Source organism: Quercus robur, chromosome 5, assembly GCF_932294415.1.
Source record: "Quercus robur chromosome 5, dhQueRobu3.1, whole genome shotgun sequence".
Taxonomy (NCBI): Eukaryota; Viridiplantae; Streptophyta; class Magnoliopsida; order Fagales; family Fagaceae; genus Quercus; species Quercus robur.
This window is the reverse complement of record NC_065538.1, coordinates 33475656-33493118: the sequence shown is the minus strand read 5'-3', so window position 1 is coordinate 33493118 and position 17463 is coordinate 33475656. Positions and strand designations below refer to the sequence as shown.

The 17463-nt window shown below is 39.3% G+C and overlaps 1 protein-coding gene and 14 non-coding genes across 15 annotated transcripts; 14 read left to right on the top strand and 1 right to left on the bottom strand.

Moving 5' to 3' along the window:
• Positions 1 to 3226: 3226 nt before the first annotated feature.
• On the bottom strand, positions 3227 to 9729 carry LOC126725815 (BRAP2 RING ZnF UBP domain-containing protein 2). The gene is made up of 12 exons (XM_050430768.1): positions 9375 to 9729; positions 8481 to 8596; positions 8263 to 8371; positions 7996 to 8110; positions 6503 to 6600; positions 5553 to 5659; positions 5189 to 5435; positions 5033 to 5086; positions 4681 to 4824; positions 4425 to 4489; positions 3833 to 3887; positions 3227 to 3726 (listed from the first exon to the last, which is right to left on the bottom strand). The coding sequence occupies exons 1-12, from the start codon at positions 9645 to 9647 to the stop codon at positions 3559 to 3561; spliced, it is 1551 nt and encodes a 516-aa protein (XP_050286725.1). The 5' UTR covers positions 9648 to 9729; the 3' UTR covers positions 3227 to 3558.
• Positions 9730 to 12707: 2978 nt separating this feature from the next.
• Positions 12708 to 12826, top strand: LOC126730533 (5S ribosomal RNA). The gene has a single exon (XR_007657804.1). It is a non-coding gene; the product is annotated as a 5S ribosomal RNA (ribosomal RNA).
• A 235-nt stretch (positions 12827 to 13061) lies between these two features.
• LOC126730532 (5S ribosomal RNA) lies at positions 13062 to 13180 on the top strand. The gene has a single exon (XR_007657803.1). It is a non-coding gene; the product is annotated as a 5S ribosomal RNA (ribosomal RNA).
• A 235-nt stretch (positions 13181 to 13415) lies between these two features.
• Positions 13416 to 13534, top strand: LOC126731230 (5S ribosomal RNA). Its single transcript, XR_007658483.1, has one exon. It is a non-coding gene; the product is annotated as a 5S ribosomal RNA (ribosomal RNA).
• A 236-nt stretch (positions 13535 to 13770) lies between these two features.
• LOC126730531 (5S ribosomal RNA) lies at positions 13771 to 13889 on the top strand. Its single transcript, XR_007657802.1, has one exon. It is a non-coding gene; the product is annotated as a 5S ribosomal RNA (ribosomal RNA).
• A 235-nt stretch (positions 13890 to 14124) lies between these two features.
• LOC126730530 (5S ribosomal RNA) lies at positions 14125 to 14243 on the top strand. Its single transcript, XR_007657801.1, has one exon. It is a non-coding gene; the product is annotated as a 5S ribosomal RNA (ribosomal RNA).
• A 235-nt stretch (positions 14244 to 14478) lies between these two features.
• Positions 14479 to 14597, top strand: LOC126731229 (5S ribosomal RNA). The gene has a single exon (XR_007658482.1). It is a non-coding gene; the product is annotated as a 5S ribosomal RNA (ribosomal RNA).
• A 235-nt stretch (positions 14598 to 14832) lies between these two features.
• Positions 14833 to 14951, top strand: LOC126730528 (5S ribosomal RNA). The gene has a single exon (XR_007657799.1). It is a non-coding gene; the product is annotated as a 5S ribosomal RNA (ribosomal RNA).
• A 235-nt stretch (positions 14952 to 15186) lies between these two features.
• LOC126730526 (5S ribosomal RNA) lies at positions 15187 to 15305 on the top strand. Its single transcript, XR_007657798.1, has one exon. It is a non-coding gene; the product is annotated as a 5S ribosomal RNA (ribosomal RNA).
• Positions 15306 to 15540: 235 nt separating this feature from the next.
• Positions 15541 to 15659, top strand: LOC126731228 (5S ribosomal RNA). The gene has a single exon (XR_007658481.1). It is a non-coding gene; the product is annotated as a 5S ribosomal RNA (ribosomal RNA).
• Positions 15660 to 15894: 235 nt separating this feature from the next.
• LOC126730525 (5S ribosomal RNA) lies at positions 15895 to 16013 on the top strand. Its single transcript, XR_007657797.1, has one exon. It is a non-coding gene; the product is annotated as a 5S ribosomal RNA (ribosomal RNA).
• A 235-nt stretch (positions 16014 to 16248) lies between these two features.
• LOC126730524 (5S ribosomal RNA) lies at positions 16249 to 16367 on the top strand. The gene has a single exon (XR_007657796.1). It is a non-coding gene; the product is annotated as a 5S ribosomal RNA (ribosomal RNA).
• Positions 16368 to 16602: 235 nt separating this feature from the next.
• Positions 16603 to 16721, top strand: LOC126731227 (5S ribosomal RNA). The gene has a single exon (XR_007658480.1). It is a non-coding gene; the product is annotated as a 5S ribosomal RNA (ribosomal RNA).
• A 235-nt stretch (positions 16722 to 16956) lies between these two features.
• On the top strand, positions 16957 to 17075 carry LOC126730523 (5S ribosomal RNA). The gene has a single exon (XR_007657795.1). It is a non-coding gene; the product is annotated as a 5S ribosomal RNA (ribosomal RNA).
• A 235-nt stretch (positions 17076 to 17310) lies between these two features.
• LOC126730522 (5S ribosomal RNA) lies at positions 17311 to 17429 on the top strand. Its single transcript, XR_007657794.1, has one exon. It is a non-coding gene; the product is annotated as a 5S ribosomal RNA (ribosomal RNA).
• Positions 17430 to 17463: the final 34 nt, after the last annotated feature.

Below are 17463 nucleotides of genomic sequence, written 5' to 3'. Positions count from 1 at the left end.
TATGCGTTTAAATGTGATTTCCATTCATGTTCTAGAGAAATAAAGTTATGGGAACTATTTTAATGGTGGCAAATGGAGATTCACCAAAGGATTATTAGAGTTTGCTAGAGGGAAGATTTGTTGTCACTTTAAAAGACAAAGACAAGTAAACTTGTGCAATGATGTAGGTGCAACAAGAAGATTCTTCGCCTAACTCGTGACATAGGTGGCTAGCTGACATGAGTGAAAATATATTCAAAATGAAGATTTTGCTGTTGTGATGATTTCACTAGCTCCCAAAGTTTTGTGGTGAGCATAAATTTGAGTATTGTAATCTCTATTTTATTATGGTGGATTTTCCATATTTGCCTTGGAATATTTCCATTATATTTCTCCTTATTGCTTGAGATCATTTAAATTTAATTCCCACATAGACAAAGAGATTTATTACGTCTTAAGGGAGACAAAACTCATCATTTATGAGATTCAATAATTCATTACCCTCTAATTTGGTTGATAAGTAAGAAAATTTGACCATCTCTATTTAATGCAATATTAGGCTTAAGAACAAATTTACAAGAGATGTATGTTCATTGTTCAGCTACAAATGACGGTTGACAATCGAGTGACTTTTATTCAAGGATCTACATTGACCCAAAATCTTAAAAACCACATGAAATCCTGCAACCATTGTTTACCATATAGGTTGCAGTTGGTCCTGAAAAATTGGAAGGATCAAGACTTCAACGTGAAGCACAGACTGTATTTTCTTTATTCCTTTTTCCCTTTTCTTCATCAAAAAGTTGAGAATGCTCAATGGAGGATCAAAGGAACAGTTTTGTTTATTTCTCCCCCCTCCCCTCACCACCCCCCCCCCCCCCCCCCGGCCCACCCACAACAACAAAAAAAAATTGAATGATGCATTAGAGAGATTAATTTGTACATTTGAACTAACTAACTATTAAAGGTAGCTCAGTAGGTCCGTAGTAGTAGTAAATTCATAACCCAAAGAATTTCATTAGAATTAGAATTTTCTCTTCTTCTTTCTTTCTTTTTTTTTTTTTTTTTTTTTTTTTTTTATAAGTAAGAAAGATATATATTCAAAAGAACTGCTTTATGCAAAGAAGCACAAAGCATATCAAAGATTACCAAAAAAACAAAAAAAAAAACAAAAAAAAAAAAGGGAAGAAGAAGAGAGCTAAGGAACAAAGGAAGAGATTCACTAAATGTGAGTATCCAAGCCCTAGACCAATCAAAAAGGGAACAAGTAAAGAAACAAGCAATTGGTCATCAGATCTATCCAAGTCTTCAAAGGTCCACCAGTTACGTTCCTTCCAAATACACCACATCAAACACAACGGAACTAAATTCCAAATGTTAGATGAGTGCTTCCCCAACCAATTCCACCAAACAAAAAGGAAATCTGCAACTGATCTTGGGAGAACCCACGGAATCCCAAAAGTTCTAAAGACAAAACTCCACAAACGATGAGCCTTCCCACAAATGTAGCAACAAATAATCAACTGTCTCCCCACAACAACGATACATGATGCACCAGTCAACAAAATCAAAACCCCTACTCCGCAAATTATCACTCGTGAGAATCCTATCCTAGGCGGCTGTCCAAACAAAAAAAGAGACGTCTACATGCCTTGACCTTCCAAATACCTTTTTAGGGGAAAAAAAACGGAAGAGGAACCACATAACTTATGATCAAATGAGCGGATATTAAAATCTCCATTGTTCGTCAACTTCCATCTCATACAATCACCCTCATCCACTGAAGGTAAATTGGCAGCCAAGAAACGAAAGAAATCATCCACCATCTCCATCTTCCAATCATTAGGAACCCAAATAAAACGAACATTCCAACTTCTCCTACCCCCACTCCTTGCCTTATCAGCAAAGTATTAATAAAGGCAGCTCTATTAGTAGCAAGATTGTATAAGACCAAATAAGCCAAATGAAGAGGAAGATCCCCACTCCACCGATCTATCCAAAATTTCACTCTATTCCCCACCTCAACCTAAAACTGGATGTGTTTGCTAAAAGCATCCCACCCCATCCGGATACTTCTCCACAAATCACACACATGAACACCCCTTCCCAACTTGGAAGTCCACCCCCCGCCCCCCATTCTTCCCCAAATTTAGAAGTTACAACCCTCCTCCAAAACCCAGTTTCCTCAATCCCGAAATGCCAAAGCCATTTTCCTAATAATGCTTTATTGAAGGTGGTCAATTTCCTAATTCCTAAGCCACCATTGGCAATAGGTATACACACCTTATCCCATCCCAACAAACGTGTCTTGGAATCACCCCATAAGAAATCCCTCTGCAACTTCTCAATTTTGTTAGCCACATGAGTAGGGATGGTAAAAGAGATAAAAATAATAAATAATAAATAAATAAATCAAGTACGAATACTAGATAATATACTCTTAAGCAAAGTCAATCTACCACCTTTAGACAAATACAACTTCTTCCACCCAACTAGTTTCAATTCAATTTTTTCCAATATGGGACTCCAAATAGAGGGGTACTTATAAGACGCCTCCAATGGCATTGCAAAATAAGTCATTGGCAAAGACCCAACCCTGCAACCCAAAATCTATGCCAAAGCATTCACATTATTCACCTCCCCTATAGGAACCATTTTTCTCTCAATTCAGAATCCTTCCTTCTTTCATTTTTATATCTTCATGTCTCAGTAAAGATCAAATCTAAATGAGGCAGTAAGTTTATCATTAATTCATGCCCAATCTCAAATGCCAACATATTGGGGAAAAGGACATATATGTGTTGCTTGCCTGAAACACTAAAATGGCTTGAAGGTGCAGCACTCAGCAGCAGTGTAATTAAGAGAGCACTAGCAAAGCACAAATTTATTCTATATAACAGACATTATGGGGAATTCTTGGGTATGCTAATATTTGTCAATTGTAGCGTTTTAATGTTGTTATCAACCATTTTATTTTTGATAAACTGCATCTATTTATTAAACAAATAAAAGACCAGAACACAGGAGCAATCCAGCCTACATGCATCTGAGATGACAGTAGGGAGATTCGGCTTAATTGCTTATTACAACAGAAGGAACTTCTAAGACTAACAGCTAGCTTAGCAATAGCATGCACTGCAGAATTACCTACTCTTCTAACCCAACAGAAATTACAATTTGAAAATAACTTACTAAACTCTAAAATATTATCACCCATTTTAATAACAAACAAAATTGTATCAAAAAATAACAAACAAAAGAATATCATTATATTAATTTTTATAACATACACAAATTATCAAAGATAATTATAATTTCCGACTTTTAACCAAAATTACAGTAAATCTATACTTCAAAAAACAATAGTCTAGATACATATTTACAAAAATTGCTATAAAACAAACAGTATAAAAATAAGCCAGGTAGCTACAGAAGGGGTTTAGGATTCTTTAATCACCAATAAGTTTCAACCAGATAAAACAAACAATATAAAAATAAGCCAGGTTGCTACACGATGTTGATAAGACAAGAAGTGTACTATACTCTCTTTTTTTCCACACAAGATGGATCATCCATCCTTCATCCTTTGCTCCTTCCCCTGTTATTGACGTTCCTGGCCCCCTTAGACTCATTACTCGAAGAGGATTCTATTGCTATTGGCAAAACAGTGCCATCCTTCACTTGATCTGACAATGATAGCTCCTCCATTGACTGTCCAGCTTCGAGGTGCACCATCAGATCTCTAAGCTGCAAATATGTGGAAAAGCACGAGCCCCCGTTAGTATAGATGCATGTATTTGACCAAGTATTGTGTCCAGGAAAGAGGAAAATAAATTTGGAATTCATTTGTCACCTGTTCTTCCAAGTCATGAATTTTATCATCTTTTAGTTTCAACACCTTTTTCTCTCTGTAAAAGAACATACTCAAGGTATTAGAGCAAAGAATTAACCACTTTCATTGTCATATTGTCAGGCATCTACAAACGTTGTGGAAATCTAATACTGCTTATGGAAAAGTAGATCAAAGCTGAAAAGCTCCAAATAGCGTCTCAAGGGAAGGAAACATAGAAAAAAAAAATTGAAATTAATAACTTTCAAAGAATTTCAAATAGCATCATGCAGCATTATATGTGCTGTTTCATGAAACTCAAATGTGATCCTTTTACACTATTCTTGTATATGGCTCCAATAAAACAAAATGGAGCCATTCAAATTCAATGGGACTTCCAGATATACTTTGTAGGCAATGAAGGCATAATAAGCCCACAGAGAATGATTAGAGCATAAACTGGAAAACTAAGTCTGCTTAAATTTTGGTTGATAATAGAATAGCCTAGCATCACTTCATGCTACATATTCTTTGAGACAATGTGAAATTTACAATAAATATATAAAGGCACAAGAAAATTTATTATCTTTGCTTAGTATCACTTCATGTTTCTTACCTCTCCTCAATCTCAAGTATTTTAGCTTTCCAAATCTCCTGATTTTTCAAAAGATTCTCATTAAGCTGCACACAAACACACGAAAACTTAATTATTATTTTGTTTCTATATACAAGTATGAAGACTTAAATTGTCTAAATATAGAGCTCAGAATTCAGGAGATTGAACTAAAAAACGCAAGAGATATCATCGCATGATCACTTATTTATTAGCAATGCGCATTTCTCAGTCAGGAGCAGAAGAGCTTAATACTTACATCATCAAGAATTTCCTTTTCTTTAACACATCTGTCTAGCTTGGCCTGCATCTTCTGCAGTTTTTGAGTGATAGCCGTGCCAACAGCTTTAGAAATTTCCCTTTCAGTCTCTTCTTTGACGTCTTGCAGTAAGGACTCAAAATACTATGATCAAAAACAGAGGTTTACCATTTCTGAATAGGCAGCCTAGAAAACTATCCACTTTTGGACTATCTTCTCCATCAAATAATTATATAAAGGAAGCATTCTGGATAGATTTGTTATGATTCTAAATGAACAAAAGTCAAGCTCCAATAAATTCAAATGAGAAGTCACTAAATGGAGTATTTCAAACTCCAATAAATGCACTTACTAATTTTTGGTTCTCAAGTTGAGTGGCAAGCAATTCATTGTACTCACTAACAATCTGCACATGAAAAAGAAAATGGAGTATTTCAAATTAGAAGGAACATCATCACACTGAAATCAAAACAATCTTTTGAGATAAAATTTAGACAAATATCATTACAGCTTCAACTTTACTGTTCAAAAGGGCTTCGTTAAATCCAGAATCTACGCATTCACAACTTCCACACCCATCATTAGCATGCACACAATGGGCATTTAACTCGACCAACTTTCCGTCAGTTTTGGATTGAATTAGTCGGTGAACATAGTTGTCACCCACGTAATCCCACACACGTTGCGTTTCCAATTCAAGAGAATAGCAATGTTGTGTTTCTTTCCAATGTATTATGGCATGTCCTCCTTTATACCTATATCAAATTTTGTTGAAGGAATTATAGAAAGACTTGTGACTAACACCACAAGGAAAATCCCCTTTTATTTCTTCTAAAATCAAAGAAAAAAATGATGGGGAAAAATCTAATTACCTCCCGCAGCCAACAAAGCCACAGATAACACAAATCCAGAGATTCTCAGAAGTTTGACAAACAAAACATATGGATTTTTCAGGCTGCTGCTGACAATACCGACAAACCTGAAATATATGCGGAAGACAAGTCAACAAATTCACAAACAACTACTCAGCAAATTTTTGATGCAGCAGTCATTTCATAAGAAATTATAGCTGCAGTAAGCCTCTAAAAACTAAACAATTGATAAAATCATGAAGACAAAGGTTGCTTATACCATCAACTGTGGGTTAAGATTTTTTTTTTTATTGAAAAGCTCCCAACACATTAAATTATGACCTCAAGATCAACCTTTGCATTATGACATTTTATGTTACATGATACTTCAACGTCCAACTCTTTTATGGAGGTTCAAAAACCTCCAACCAAAATCAACTACAAGTCGTGCCCAGGAGTAGCTAAGCCTCTCCATCTCTCAAAACTCAAAAATGGTTATGGTGGTGATCGCAGCCATGACAAGAACTGAAATCCATGAATAAGATTAGAAATATTTAATTCTTGCCGTCAATGTTTTAAGGGGATGGCTCTGAAATGAGTCTTAAATTGCAAGAGGGAATGGTTTGTTCTGGAGCTTTAGAGGTGGTGGTAGAAAGGAAAGCTGATTTAGAGATGATAGATGATGGTTGTGCCAATCGAAGGCTTACAGGATTTTCTCTTTCCAGCTAATAATAAACTTACAAAAGTAGTTGAATCATTTTCACTTGAAACTCAGCTAATTGCCGATTAACAGGTGAGGATATTGGCATCCCCTAGTTAGTAAGACTAAATATATAAACCCTAAGATTTAGTACATTAGGAATGAAATCGACATTCTTCTCTTTCAATCACAGTCATGGCCCTATGATGCATTACAGGACAAATGTAAACACACACCCTGAGATTGTGCCACCACTGGAAAAAAGGCTTACCGGGCAAGAAGAATCTGTCCACTTTGAAATACAAGAGCAATGAAAAGAATGATTGCAGATTGTTGTGAGAATTCCACTCATTTCTTGGTCTAATCTCTCTGCAAAATGAGGGATAGATAAAGAAAGGAATCCAAGCACAAAGGAACATGTAAAAAGAGGTCACCATCCTATGCAAGCAGTTTTGACTTCAAAGCATATACATTTTAAGCTCTAGTAACAAGGCATGGCTAAAATAATAAACATAAAAAAAAAAAAAAAAAAAAAAATTTATAATCTAAAGTTCGAAAATAAAATTAAACGAATAAAAAATGAAGAAAATTTGTGAGGGTAGGAAAAAGAATAAGAAACAATAAGCAAGAAAATCCCAAACCAAAACTCACAGAAACACTAGATACCAACTTGGCAATTGGGTTGAATGTCAGTACGATTAACATGCCACAAAATATTTTTTCCCCCTTTTTGATAAGTAACATGCCACAAAATCTTCAAAATCAAGCAAGCTAAAAATCTCTGAAGGTTTTCCTAGTTAGAAAATCACAAACAAAAAAAAAAAAAAAAAAAAAAAGGTCATTTCAAGTTTTTTTTTTTTTTTTTTTTTTTTTAAGTTTTCATTGTTAACATTAGACATATTATAAGTACTAAGATAATCAACTAAAAGAATGGTAATACATTTCCTCTACCTGAAGAATAGACTATAGATAATGTATTAACAAGATTCACTAAACATAAACCATCTTCATATTGAGAATAAAAAGAGAAATATGGAATGTACAGATGTTTTGACAATTAAAAGAAAATGATGGATAGTTAACATCCAAATTTTACACACTTGAGGAAGCCCATATTACCATGAGGAATACATTTACTTAAAAATTATATATAAAGGAATTTGTACTCATTAAAAAAATTTACAGTTGCACATTACATTATTAAGGTTTGGATGTTGCCCATATGACCAAACCTAGGCCTCCCTATTCTCAGATTCTCAGCTACCTATTATAGATTACTCTCTTCTTATCATTTCTACAATAAAAACATCAATTGCATAGCTCTGATAATCAATACCTAATGGTCAACCTCAACAGAGCAAAAGCAATGAATTCCAACTAGGTGCCTGTTATAGATGTTCATTTAAGTGCATCTTCTATGAACAAAGGAACATCAAGAATCATACCCTAAAAGTAACAAAAATTAAGTGTTTAGGAGATCACTTCAAATAAGTGTCACTGTTTTTTTCTTTTGCTTTTGTAACAATCAACTTATGCAACATATTTATATAAGTAACCATTGGGCTTAGTAAATAATAATTAGCCACAAGATGTCATGCTGTAAACTTTAGCTGTTCCAGTTACTCCTTAAACGGGAATACTAGAAAGATATTAAGGCATTTTAAACCCTCACAATCTATTTTGTTTCCCACCTAAAAAGGTTTAGCAAGTGCTGAATGAAGATCAAAACTATGAATCCACACACACACACAAAGACTTGCATACCAAGACAGACTGGACAAGTGGGCTGTTCAGTTGAGCTTGCAGGGGATGCCTGTGCATGTTCAATTGAGCCTGTATACTGCACATCCACTGTGAAAAGCACATGGCAAACCTCTACCTATATTTAGAATCGAAATAAAACTAATAAATTACAATAGCAATAATATGTTTAGGATGGTACCCTTATCCTATCATTTGTGCAAAACTATACATAATTCTCAATGTTACTAGAAATTTGAAAATCAGATATTTATTGATAGCAAACCAAACCTCTAGGGATGAGAATCGCCTCCCATTGAAATGCCTGTAGAAGTTATCGGTGGAGTCCTGACCATCAAACCTAATCAAAATACTGTACCGATCCTCCATTCCGTCATTTCTAAACCTCAAACAAGAAGAACCAACAAAACAAAGTTGAAACTCGACCACAAACATTAAATAAAACAACAAAACACAATATAACTTTGGATTGATTTCCAAATTCAAACCTCACAATTCGCATCTCTAAGATATGATGAATGAATGAACCGCAGAACTGGCAGAAATCCGCATATGTCATGTGATTCGGCACTCGTAACACACAAACAAGAGCCTTCCTTCCAACCTAAAGAGCACTAAAACAAACATCAACGTCTCTTGAAGTTCCAAAAACAAATTTTGGACCTTCTTAAACTAACACACTTCAATGAAAACTCCTATAATGAATCACATTTTAAACAAAAACTCATACTGAAAGCTTCAATCGCTTGAGTTGAGCTTCTTCAATGATTTTTTATGATTCTCAGAAGAAATGTAACATAGAAAATAGCTAGATTTCAATATTTATGGTTTTCTATGTGAAGGACGGGGGAATATTACATGAGTAATTTTTTGTGTTCTAATTTTTGAATTTGAAATTTTTTTTTTTTGGGTTAGTCCTGTTTGGATGCCAAGAAAGTGAGGGAAAACAAAAAGGCAAAAAAGGATGATCAGAAACGGAAGCCAAATGGTTAAGAAATGAGACAATTTGAAGCGATTTTCTTTCCAAGCTCTTTTTTGGTTAGTTTTTGAATTTGAATTTTTTGGAGAAGGATGATAATAAATGAAAAATAAATACTTTGGCTCAATTTTCTCAGCAACAAAACATGAGGAATCAAAAATTGAAAATTAATCACAATCAGTCAGTCTCAGAAAAAGCATTATAGCATCTAAAGAAGTTTTCAATTTTGCACAAGTTTCAGCAAAATATTAGTATTAGCTCTAATACATATAATGTTATTGCTGATTTAACGCTCATTCCTCAGGCTTTCAATACGAGTCACTTCTTTTGCTTTTTTTTTTTTTTTTTTTTTTGGTAATGAATATGAGAATTGAGAAACGACGTCGGTGAAAGATGAGCTTACAGGGAGATCGGAGGAGGTGGAGGAGGATGAGGAGGAGGAGGAAGATGAAACGGCGTCGTCGCGAAAGAGGTGCATGACGCCACGGGTCTCTTCGATTCTAGGGTTTCCAGAGGAGAAAGGAAAGGCCTGTGTTAGAGATGAGAGTGAGGACGATATGGAAGTGGAGGTGGAGGTAGAGGTAGAGTCGCCGGAGATCATCGCTGGCGGTGGCCGCGATACCTCGTCGTTTGATGGTCCGGCCATATCTGTTACTGTGGTGGAAGTCGTCGGCATGACTGGATGTAAGAGACCGGAATTTAGCTTGCCTTTAGCGGGAGATACATCATATAAATGGCTTTGTGTGGGATTTTTTTTTTTTTTTTTTTTTTTTTTTCTCATATTTATACGTATTTTTATTTTTTTGATATAACATGTAAAATTTTTCAAATAAATCACCAAAATTAATAGCTCAGTTAATGAAGTCTCTGATATCAGAGATATGATAGCTGCCGCCGACACCGGTCTCCAAAATGATGGCTTCGGATACCAAACCACCTACAATGGCTACCCCACCCACTCAATCGACAACATAGCCACCAAATTGGTGGAAGGAGAGTCCTTTGTGTTTTTAATTTATCAAGTTTTTAAAAGTAAAACATTTTATAAAGGATTTTATGATTAATGAAAAATATTTTCAAAACAAACAGAGCATAGATAATCCAAAGTTAAGACAAAGCCACTTACATGCTCGAATTTTCATAATATAGTAGCGTATAAATGTGCATCAACACTAGTAGTCAAACTTTCTCTTAAAAAAAAAAAAAAAACACTAGTAGTCAAACCCCTGCCAATTTAACATTTTACCTAAATTTAGCCTTCCACCTATGAAAGAATTTAATGGTTTATTTAATTTTTATTATTTATTTGTATACGATAATAAATTATTTTATTTCCTTGAAATTTAAATTTAAAAAACTATGGATGTATGGATATATGTATGTATAAAAAATTATCCTTTGTACTATTTAAAAAAATCTCAAACAACATGTAAATGCCAAGCCAATTAGAAAATAAAGTAGAGTATTTTAGGAGGGAAAAACAATTAGAAAATGGAGGCCACAAAGTTTGCATGCCTAAGGAGGGGTATGATCATAAACAAGAAGATGTGTTCTGTATACATGGAATCCTCAATAATTTGATGATGCAAGTAGGAGTAAACAGTTTAATAGCAACAATTATCCATTTTACCGACTATAGTAAGAGTAGTGGCAAAGTCAATATTTGAAATTAAGGGGGCAAAGTTTACCCACATTAAAGACAAGCACAACGCACACACATATATAATAATTAAGAGTAATTTGTAGAATAAAATATCACGCATGTGAATATTAAGCGTTATTTTTACGTTAGAAAACCCATAAAAGATAGCATATACATTTTATTATAGGTTTGAAATTTTAGAATTTAATTTGAAAACAATATCAACTTATGAAGATTATTATATAATTACATCCAATTTTTAATTTGCATTGCATAGATGTTTTTGGGAGATCTACAAGTAGACAAAAAGAAAACAAGCATTCAAGGTGACTAAATATGCATAAAACGCACATAGAAAGTTTGAAACTTCGAAATGCCATAACTTTTGGCTCGGTCATCTGTTTTGGACGCATTTTTTTTTCATTTCATATAACTTTTCGAGATCTACGCGCCTCAAACTGCCAAAGGCGGTTTGCCCCAAATTTTTCGCCAAATTCCACTTATTTTGAGAGAGATGGCATTTTAAAGTTTTTTTCCCTAAAATTTATTATGTTACAAGCTCTTTTTCCCTACAATGGTCTAGAAAAACGAATTTCTGGATTAATGATCCTAAATAACTATTGCTAAATATCACCACTGTATGATACTAAACATTCAAAAACGTATGCATTAAAATTATTGTAACATTCGATGAGAGGGTTTATTGGTCAATTGGTTTGGTACTTTTGTCCCAAGTACTAAGTCAATAGTTCGGTCCCCCATAAAGGCAATTGCATGTAATAATAATTTTTTTAATGGAACACGTAATATATTTTTTAGTAGATCAAAATTTCATTTAACTTCCCCTCCTCCGATTCTTTTTTTTTTTTGAGAAGAAAAGGAACCACTTTTTTTTTTGAGAAGAAAAGGAACCACTTTATTCATGTATGGAAAAATTATGAAGTTACATCAACATAAACTAGATAGATAATGTCGGCTGGAACAGATTCCATCCAAAAAAACTTCGCCTCCTCCCATGATAATTGTCAACCGAATTGGGTCCCCCATAATGTGCGAATTTCCTTATAATCATTTAAGTAGTTTATAGCATTTCTGAAAAATACACAATTGAAAATATAATATATTTGAATGCAACAGTTTTCATTTTTTTTAATTTCAAAACTTTCCAAACCAAGTTTCATAATATTACCGTGAACTATTTACTATTTAATTGTAACATATTTCTTAAACTAAACATGATTTCACTTGTATATAAGGCCAGCCATAACTATTTACTTTTCTAATTTTACTCATACTTTCTACTTTTTGTATATCTGAGAGACAGCGTGCAAAATTCTATAGACGGAGCATCACAAGAGACTAACCCCGGCCGTTCAACTGTGCCACATCATGGAATTGATGGTAACAATTTATCTCACAATTTGTTTTGTATTAATTAATTTTCGTTAATATTTTTTTTGGAAAATAAATCGTTTGAATATATATATATATATATATTCCCCTCTTGCATTACAATTTTCTAATGAATGATCAAGTGTGTGGTTCCAGGACAATTGTGCTGTGAATGTTCAACGACATATCATGAGTATCAGATCTGTTAGAGATATATTAGACATATTAGCCCAATATAATAGGCCAAATGCCACTCCTACTTATACTAGTAATCTAAGATCTAGTCACCTATATATACTCATATTAGGGTTCAATATAACACCGATTTTGTACTACAATATTATATAATAAAGACGTAGCCCTCAAGGGTTTCTTCCGTGCACGTAGGCCGACAAGGTTGAACAATGTAACCTTCGTGTTCTCGGTATTCCTATTCTATGTTTCCCCTTCTACATCTACTCTAGTATATACAACACCATATAACACATCGAGTTGCTAAAATATTTAACATGATCTAATGCAAATATTTCTTGAGATATTATGTACCACATGAACTAAAGGTGAGATTAACAGTGATGTGCAAATGACGAAGGCTAATTTGGTGGCGGCGATCTGGAAATGCCCTCGGGCTGCAGCTCCCTGGTGTTAGAGTGCATCGCTGCATTCGGATCCTTTATAAGGATTTAACGCGCTTATGCTGATGGGTGCGATCATACCAACACTAATGCACCGGATCCCATCAGAACTCCGCAGTTAAGCGTGTTTGGGCGAGAGTAGTACTAGGATGGGTGACCTCCTGGGAAGTCCTCGTGTTGCACCCCTCTCTTTTTCTTCGGATTTTTTTTTTTTGTCGCCGGGCTTACCGTTTACGGCGGTCCAGCACGCTCGCTTCGTAGGCTTAGTCTGCCCCAGGCCAAAAATACGAGCCGCTGATCTCGTTTTGGGTGCTGATTTGGTGGCGGCGATCTGGAAATGCCCTCGGGCTGCAGCTCCCTGGTGTTAGAGTGCATCGCTGCATTCGGATCCTTTATAAGGATTTAACGCGCTTATGCTGATGGGTGCGATCATACCAACACTAATGCACCGGATCCCATCAGAACTCCGCAGTTAAGCGTGTTTGGGCGAGAGTAGTACTAGGATGGGTGACCTCCTGGGAAGTCCTCGTGTTGCACCCCTCTCTTTTTCTTCGGATTTTTTTTTTTTGTCGCCGGGCTTACCGTTTACGGCGGTCCAGCACGCTCGCTTCGTAGGCTTAGTCTGCCCCAGGCCAAAAATACGAGCCGCTGATCTCGTTTTGGGTGCTGATTTGGTGGCGGCGATCTGGAAATGCCCTCGGGCTGCAGCTCCCTGGTGTTAGAGTCCATCGCTGCATTCGGATCCTTTATAAGGATTTAACGCGCTTATGCTGATGGGTGCGATCATACCAACACTAATGCACCGGATCCCATCAGAACTCCGCAGTTAAGCGTGTTTGGGCGAGAGTAGTACTAGGATGGGTGACCTCCGGGGAAGTCCTCGTGTTGCACCCCTCTCTTTTTCTTCGGATTTTTTTTTTTTTGTCGCCGGGCTTACCGTTTACGGCGGTCCAGCACGCTCGCTTCGTAGGCTTAGTCTGCCCCAGGCCAAAAATACGAGCCGCTGATCTCGTTTTGGGTGCTGATTTGGTGGCGGCGATCTGGAAATGCCCTCGGGCTGCAGCTCCCTGGTGTTAGAGTGCATCGCTGCATTCGGATCCTTTATAAGGATTTAACGCGCTTATGCTGATGGGTGCGATCATACCAACACTAATGCACCGGATCCCATCAGAACTCCGCAGTTAAGCGTGTTTGGGCGAGAGTAGTACTAGGATGGGTGACCTCCTGGGAAGTCCTCGTGTTGCACCCCTCTCTTTTTCTTCGGATTTTTTTTTTTTGTCGCCGGGCTTACCGTTTACGGCGGTCCAGCACGCTCGCTTCGTAGGCTTAGTCTGCCCCAGGCCAAAAATACGAGCCGCTGATCTCGTTTTGGGTGCTGATTTGGTGGCGGCGATCTGGAAATGCCCTCGGGCTGCAGCTCCCTGGTGTTAGAGTGCATCGCTGCATTCGGATCCTTTATAAGGATTTAACGCGCTTATGCTGATGGGTGCGATCATACCAACACTAATGCACCGGATCCCATCAGAACTCCGCAGTTAAGCGTGTTTGGGCGAGAGTAGTACTAGGATGGGTGACCTCCTGGGAAGTCCTCGTGTTGCACCCCTCTCTTTTTCTTCGGATTTTTTTTTTTTGTCGCCGGGCTTACCGTTTACGGCGGTCCAGCACGCTCGCTTCGTAGGCTTAGTCTGCCCCAGGCCAAAAATACGAGCCGCTGATCTCGTTTTGGGTGCTGATTTGGTGGCGGCGATCTGGAAATGCCCTCGGGCTGCAGCTCCCTGGTGTTAGAGTCCATCGCTGCATTCGGATCCTTTATAAGGATTTAACGCGCTTATGCTGATGGGTGCGATCATACCAACACTAATGCACCGGATCCCATCAGAACTCCGCAGTTAAGCGTGTTTGGGCGAGAGTAGTACTAGGATGGGTGACCTCCGGGGAAGTCCTCGTGTTGCACCCCTCTCTTTTTCTTCGGATTTTTTTTTTTTGTCGCCGGGCTTACCGTTTACGGCGGTCCAGCACGCTCGCTTCGTAGGCTTAGTCTGCCCCAGGCCAAAAATACGAGCCGCTGATCTCGTTTTGGGTGCTGATTTGGTGGCGGCGATCTGGAAATGCCCTCGGGCTGCAGCTCCCTGGTGTTAGAGTGCATCGCTGCATTCGGATCCTTTATAAGGATTTAACGCGCTTATGCTGATGGGTGCGATCATACCAACACTAATGCACCGGATCCCATCAGAACTCCGCAGTTAAGCGTGTTTGGGCGAGAGTAGTACTAGGATGGGTGACCTCCTGGGAAGTCCTCGTGTTGCACCCCTCTCTTTTTCTTCGGATTTTTTTTTTTTGTCGCCGGGCTTACCGTTTACGGCGGTCCAGCACGCTCGCTTCGTAGGCTTAGTCTGCCCCAGGCCAAAAATACGAGCCGCTGATCTCGTTTTGGGTGCTGATTTGGTGGCGGCGATCTGGAAATGCCCTCGGGCTGCAGCTCCCTGGTGTTAGAGTGCATCGCTGCATTCGGATCCTTTATAAGGATTTAACGCGCTTATGCTGATGGGTGCGATCATACCAACACTAATGCACCGGATCCCATCAGAACTCCGCAGTTAAGCGTGTTTGGGCGAGAGTAGTACTAGGATGGGTGACCTCCTGGGAAGTCCTCGTGTTGCACCCCTCTCTTTTTCTTCGGATTTTTTTTTTTTGTCGCCGGGCTTACCGTTTACGGCGGTCCAGCACGCTCGCTTCGTAGGCTTAGTCTGCCCCAGGCCAAAAATACGAGCCGCTGATCTCGTTTTGGGTGCTGATTTGGTGGCGGCGATCTGGAAATGCCCTCGGGCTGCAGCTCCCTGGTGTTAGAGTCCATCGCTGCATTCGGATCCTTTATAAGGATTTAACGCGCTTATGCTGATGGGTGCGATCATACCAACACTAATGCACCGGATCCCATCAGAACTCCGCAGTTAAGCGTGTTTGGGCGAGAGTAGTACTAGGATGGGTGACCTCCGGGGAAGTCCTCGTGTTGCACCCCTCTCTTTTTCTTCGGATTTTTTTTTTTTGTCGCCGGGCTTACCGTTTACGGCGGTCCAGCACGCTCGCTTCGTAGGCTTAGTCTGCCCCAGGCCAAAAATACGAGCCGCTGATCTCGTTTTGGGTGCTGATTTGGTGGCGGCGATCTGGAAATGCCCTCGGGCTGCAGCTCCCTGGTGTTAGAGTGCATCGCTGCATTCGGATCCTTTATAAGGATTTAACGCGCTTATGCTGATGGGTGCGATCATACCAACACTAATGCACCGGATCCCATCAGAACTCCGCAGTTAAGCGTGTTTGGGCGAGAGTAGTACTAGGATGGGTGACCTCCTGGGAAGTCCTCGTGTTGCACCCCTCTCTTTTTCTTCGGATTTTTTTTTTTTGTCGCCGGGCTTACCGTTTACGGCGGTCCAGCACGCTCGCTTCGTAGGCTTAGTCTGCCCCAGGCCAAAAATACGAGCCGCTGATCTCGTTTTGGGTGCTGATTTGGTGGCGGCGATCTGGAAATGCCCTCGGGCTGCAGCTCCCTGGTGTTAGAGTGCATCGCTGCATTCGGATCCTTTATAAGGATTTAACGCGCTTATGCTGATGGGTGCGATCATACCAACACTAATGCACCGGATCCCATCAGAACTCCGCAGTTAAGCGTGTTTGGGCGAGAGTAGTACTAGGATGGGTGACCTCCTGGGAAGTCCTCGTGTTGCACCCCTCTCTTTTTCTTCGGATTTTTTTTTTTTGTCGCCGGGCTTACCGTTTACGGCGGTCCAGCACGCTCGCTTCGTAGGCTTAGTCTGCCCCAGGCCAAAAATACGAGCCGCTGATCTCGTTTTGGGTGCTGATTTGGTGGCGGCGATCTGGAAATGCCCTCGGGCTGCAGCTCCCTGGTGTTAGAGTCCATCGCTGCATTCGGATCCTTTATAAGGATTTAACGCGCTTATGCTGATGGGTGCGATCATACCAACACTAATGCACCGGATCCCATCAGAACTCCGCAGTTAAGCGTGTTTGGGCGAGAGTAGTACTAGGATGGGTGACCTCCGGGGAAGTCCTCGTGTTGCACCCCTCTCTTTTTCTTCGGATTTTTTTTTTTTGTCGCCGGGCTTACCGTTTACGGCGGTCCAGCACGCTCGCTTCGTAGGCTTAGTCTGCCCCAGGCCAAAAATACGAGCCGCTGATCTCGTTTTGGGTGCTGATTTGGTGGCGGCGATCTGGAAATGCCCTCGGGCTGCAGCTCCCTGGTGTTAGAGTGCATCGCTGCATTCGGATCCTTTATAAGGATTTAACGCGCTTATGCTGATGGGTGCGATCATACCAACACTAATGCACCGGATCCCATCAGAACTCCGCAGTTAAGCGTGTTTGGGCGAGAGTAGTACTAGGATGGGTGACCTCCTGGGAAGTCCTCGTGTTGCACCCCTCTCTTTTTCTTCGGATTTTTTTTTTTTGTCGCCGGGCTTACCGTTTACGGCGGTCCAGCACGCTCGCTTCGTAGGCTTAGTCTGCCCCAGGCCAAAAATACGAGCCGCTGATCTCGTTTTGGGTGCTGATTTGGTGGCGGCGATCTGGAAATGCCCTCGGGCTGCAGCTCCCTGGTGTTAGAGTGCATCGCTGCATTCGGATCCTTTATAAGGATTTAACGCGCTTATGCTGATGGGTGCGATCATACCAACACTAATGCACCGGATCCCATCAGAACTCCGCAGTTAAGCGTGTTTGGGCGAGAGTAGTACTAGGATGGGTGACCTCCTGGGAAGTCCTCGTGTTGCACCCCTCTCTTTTTCTTCGGATTTTTTTTTTTTGTCGCC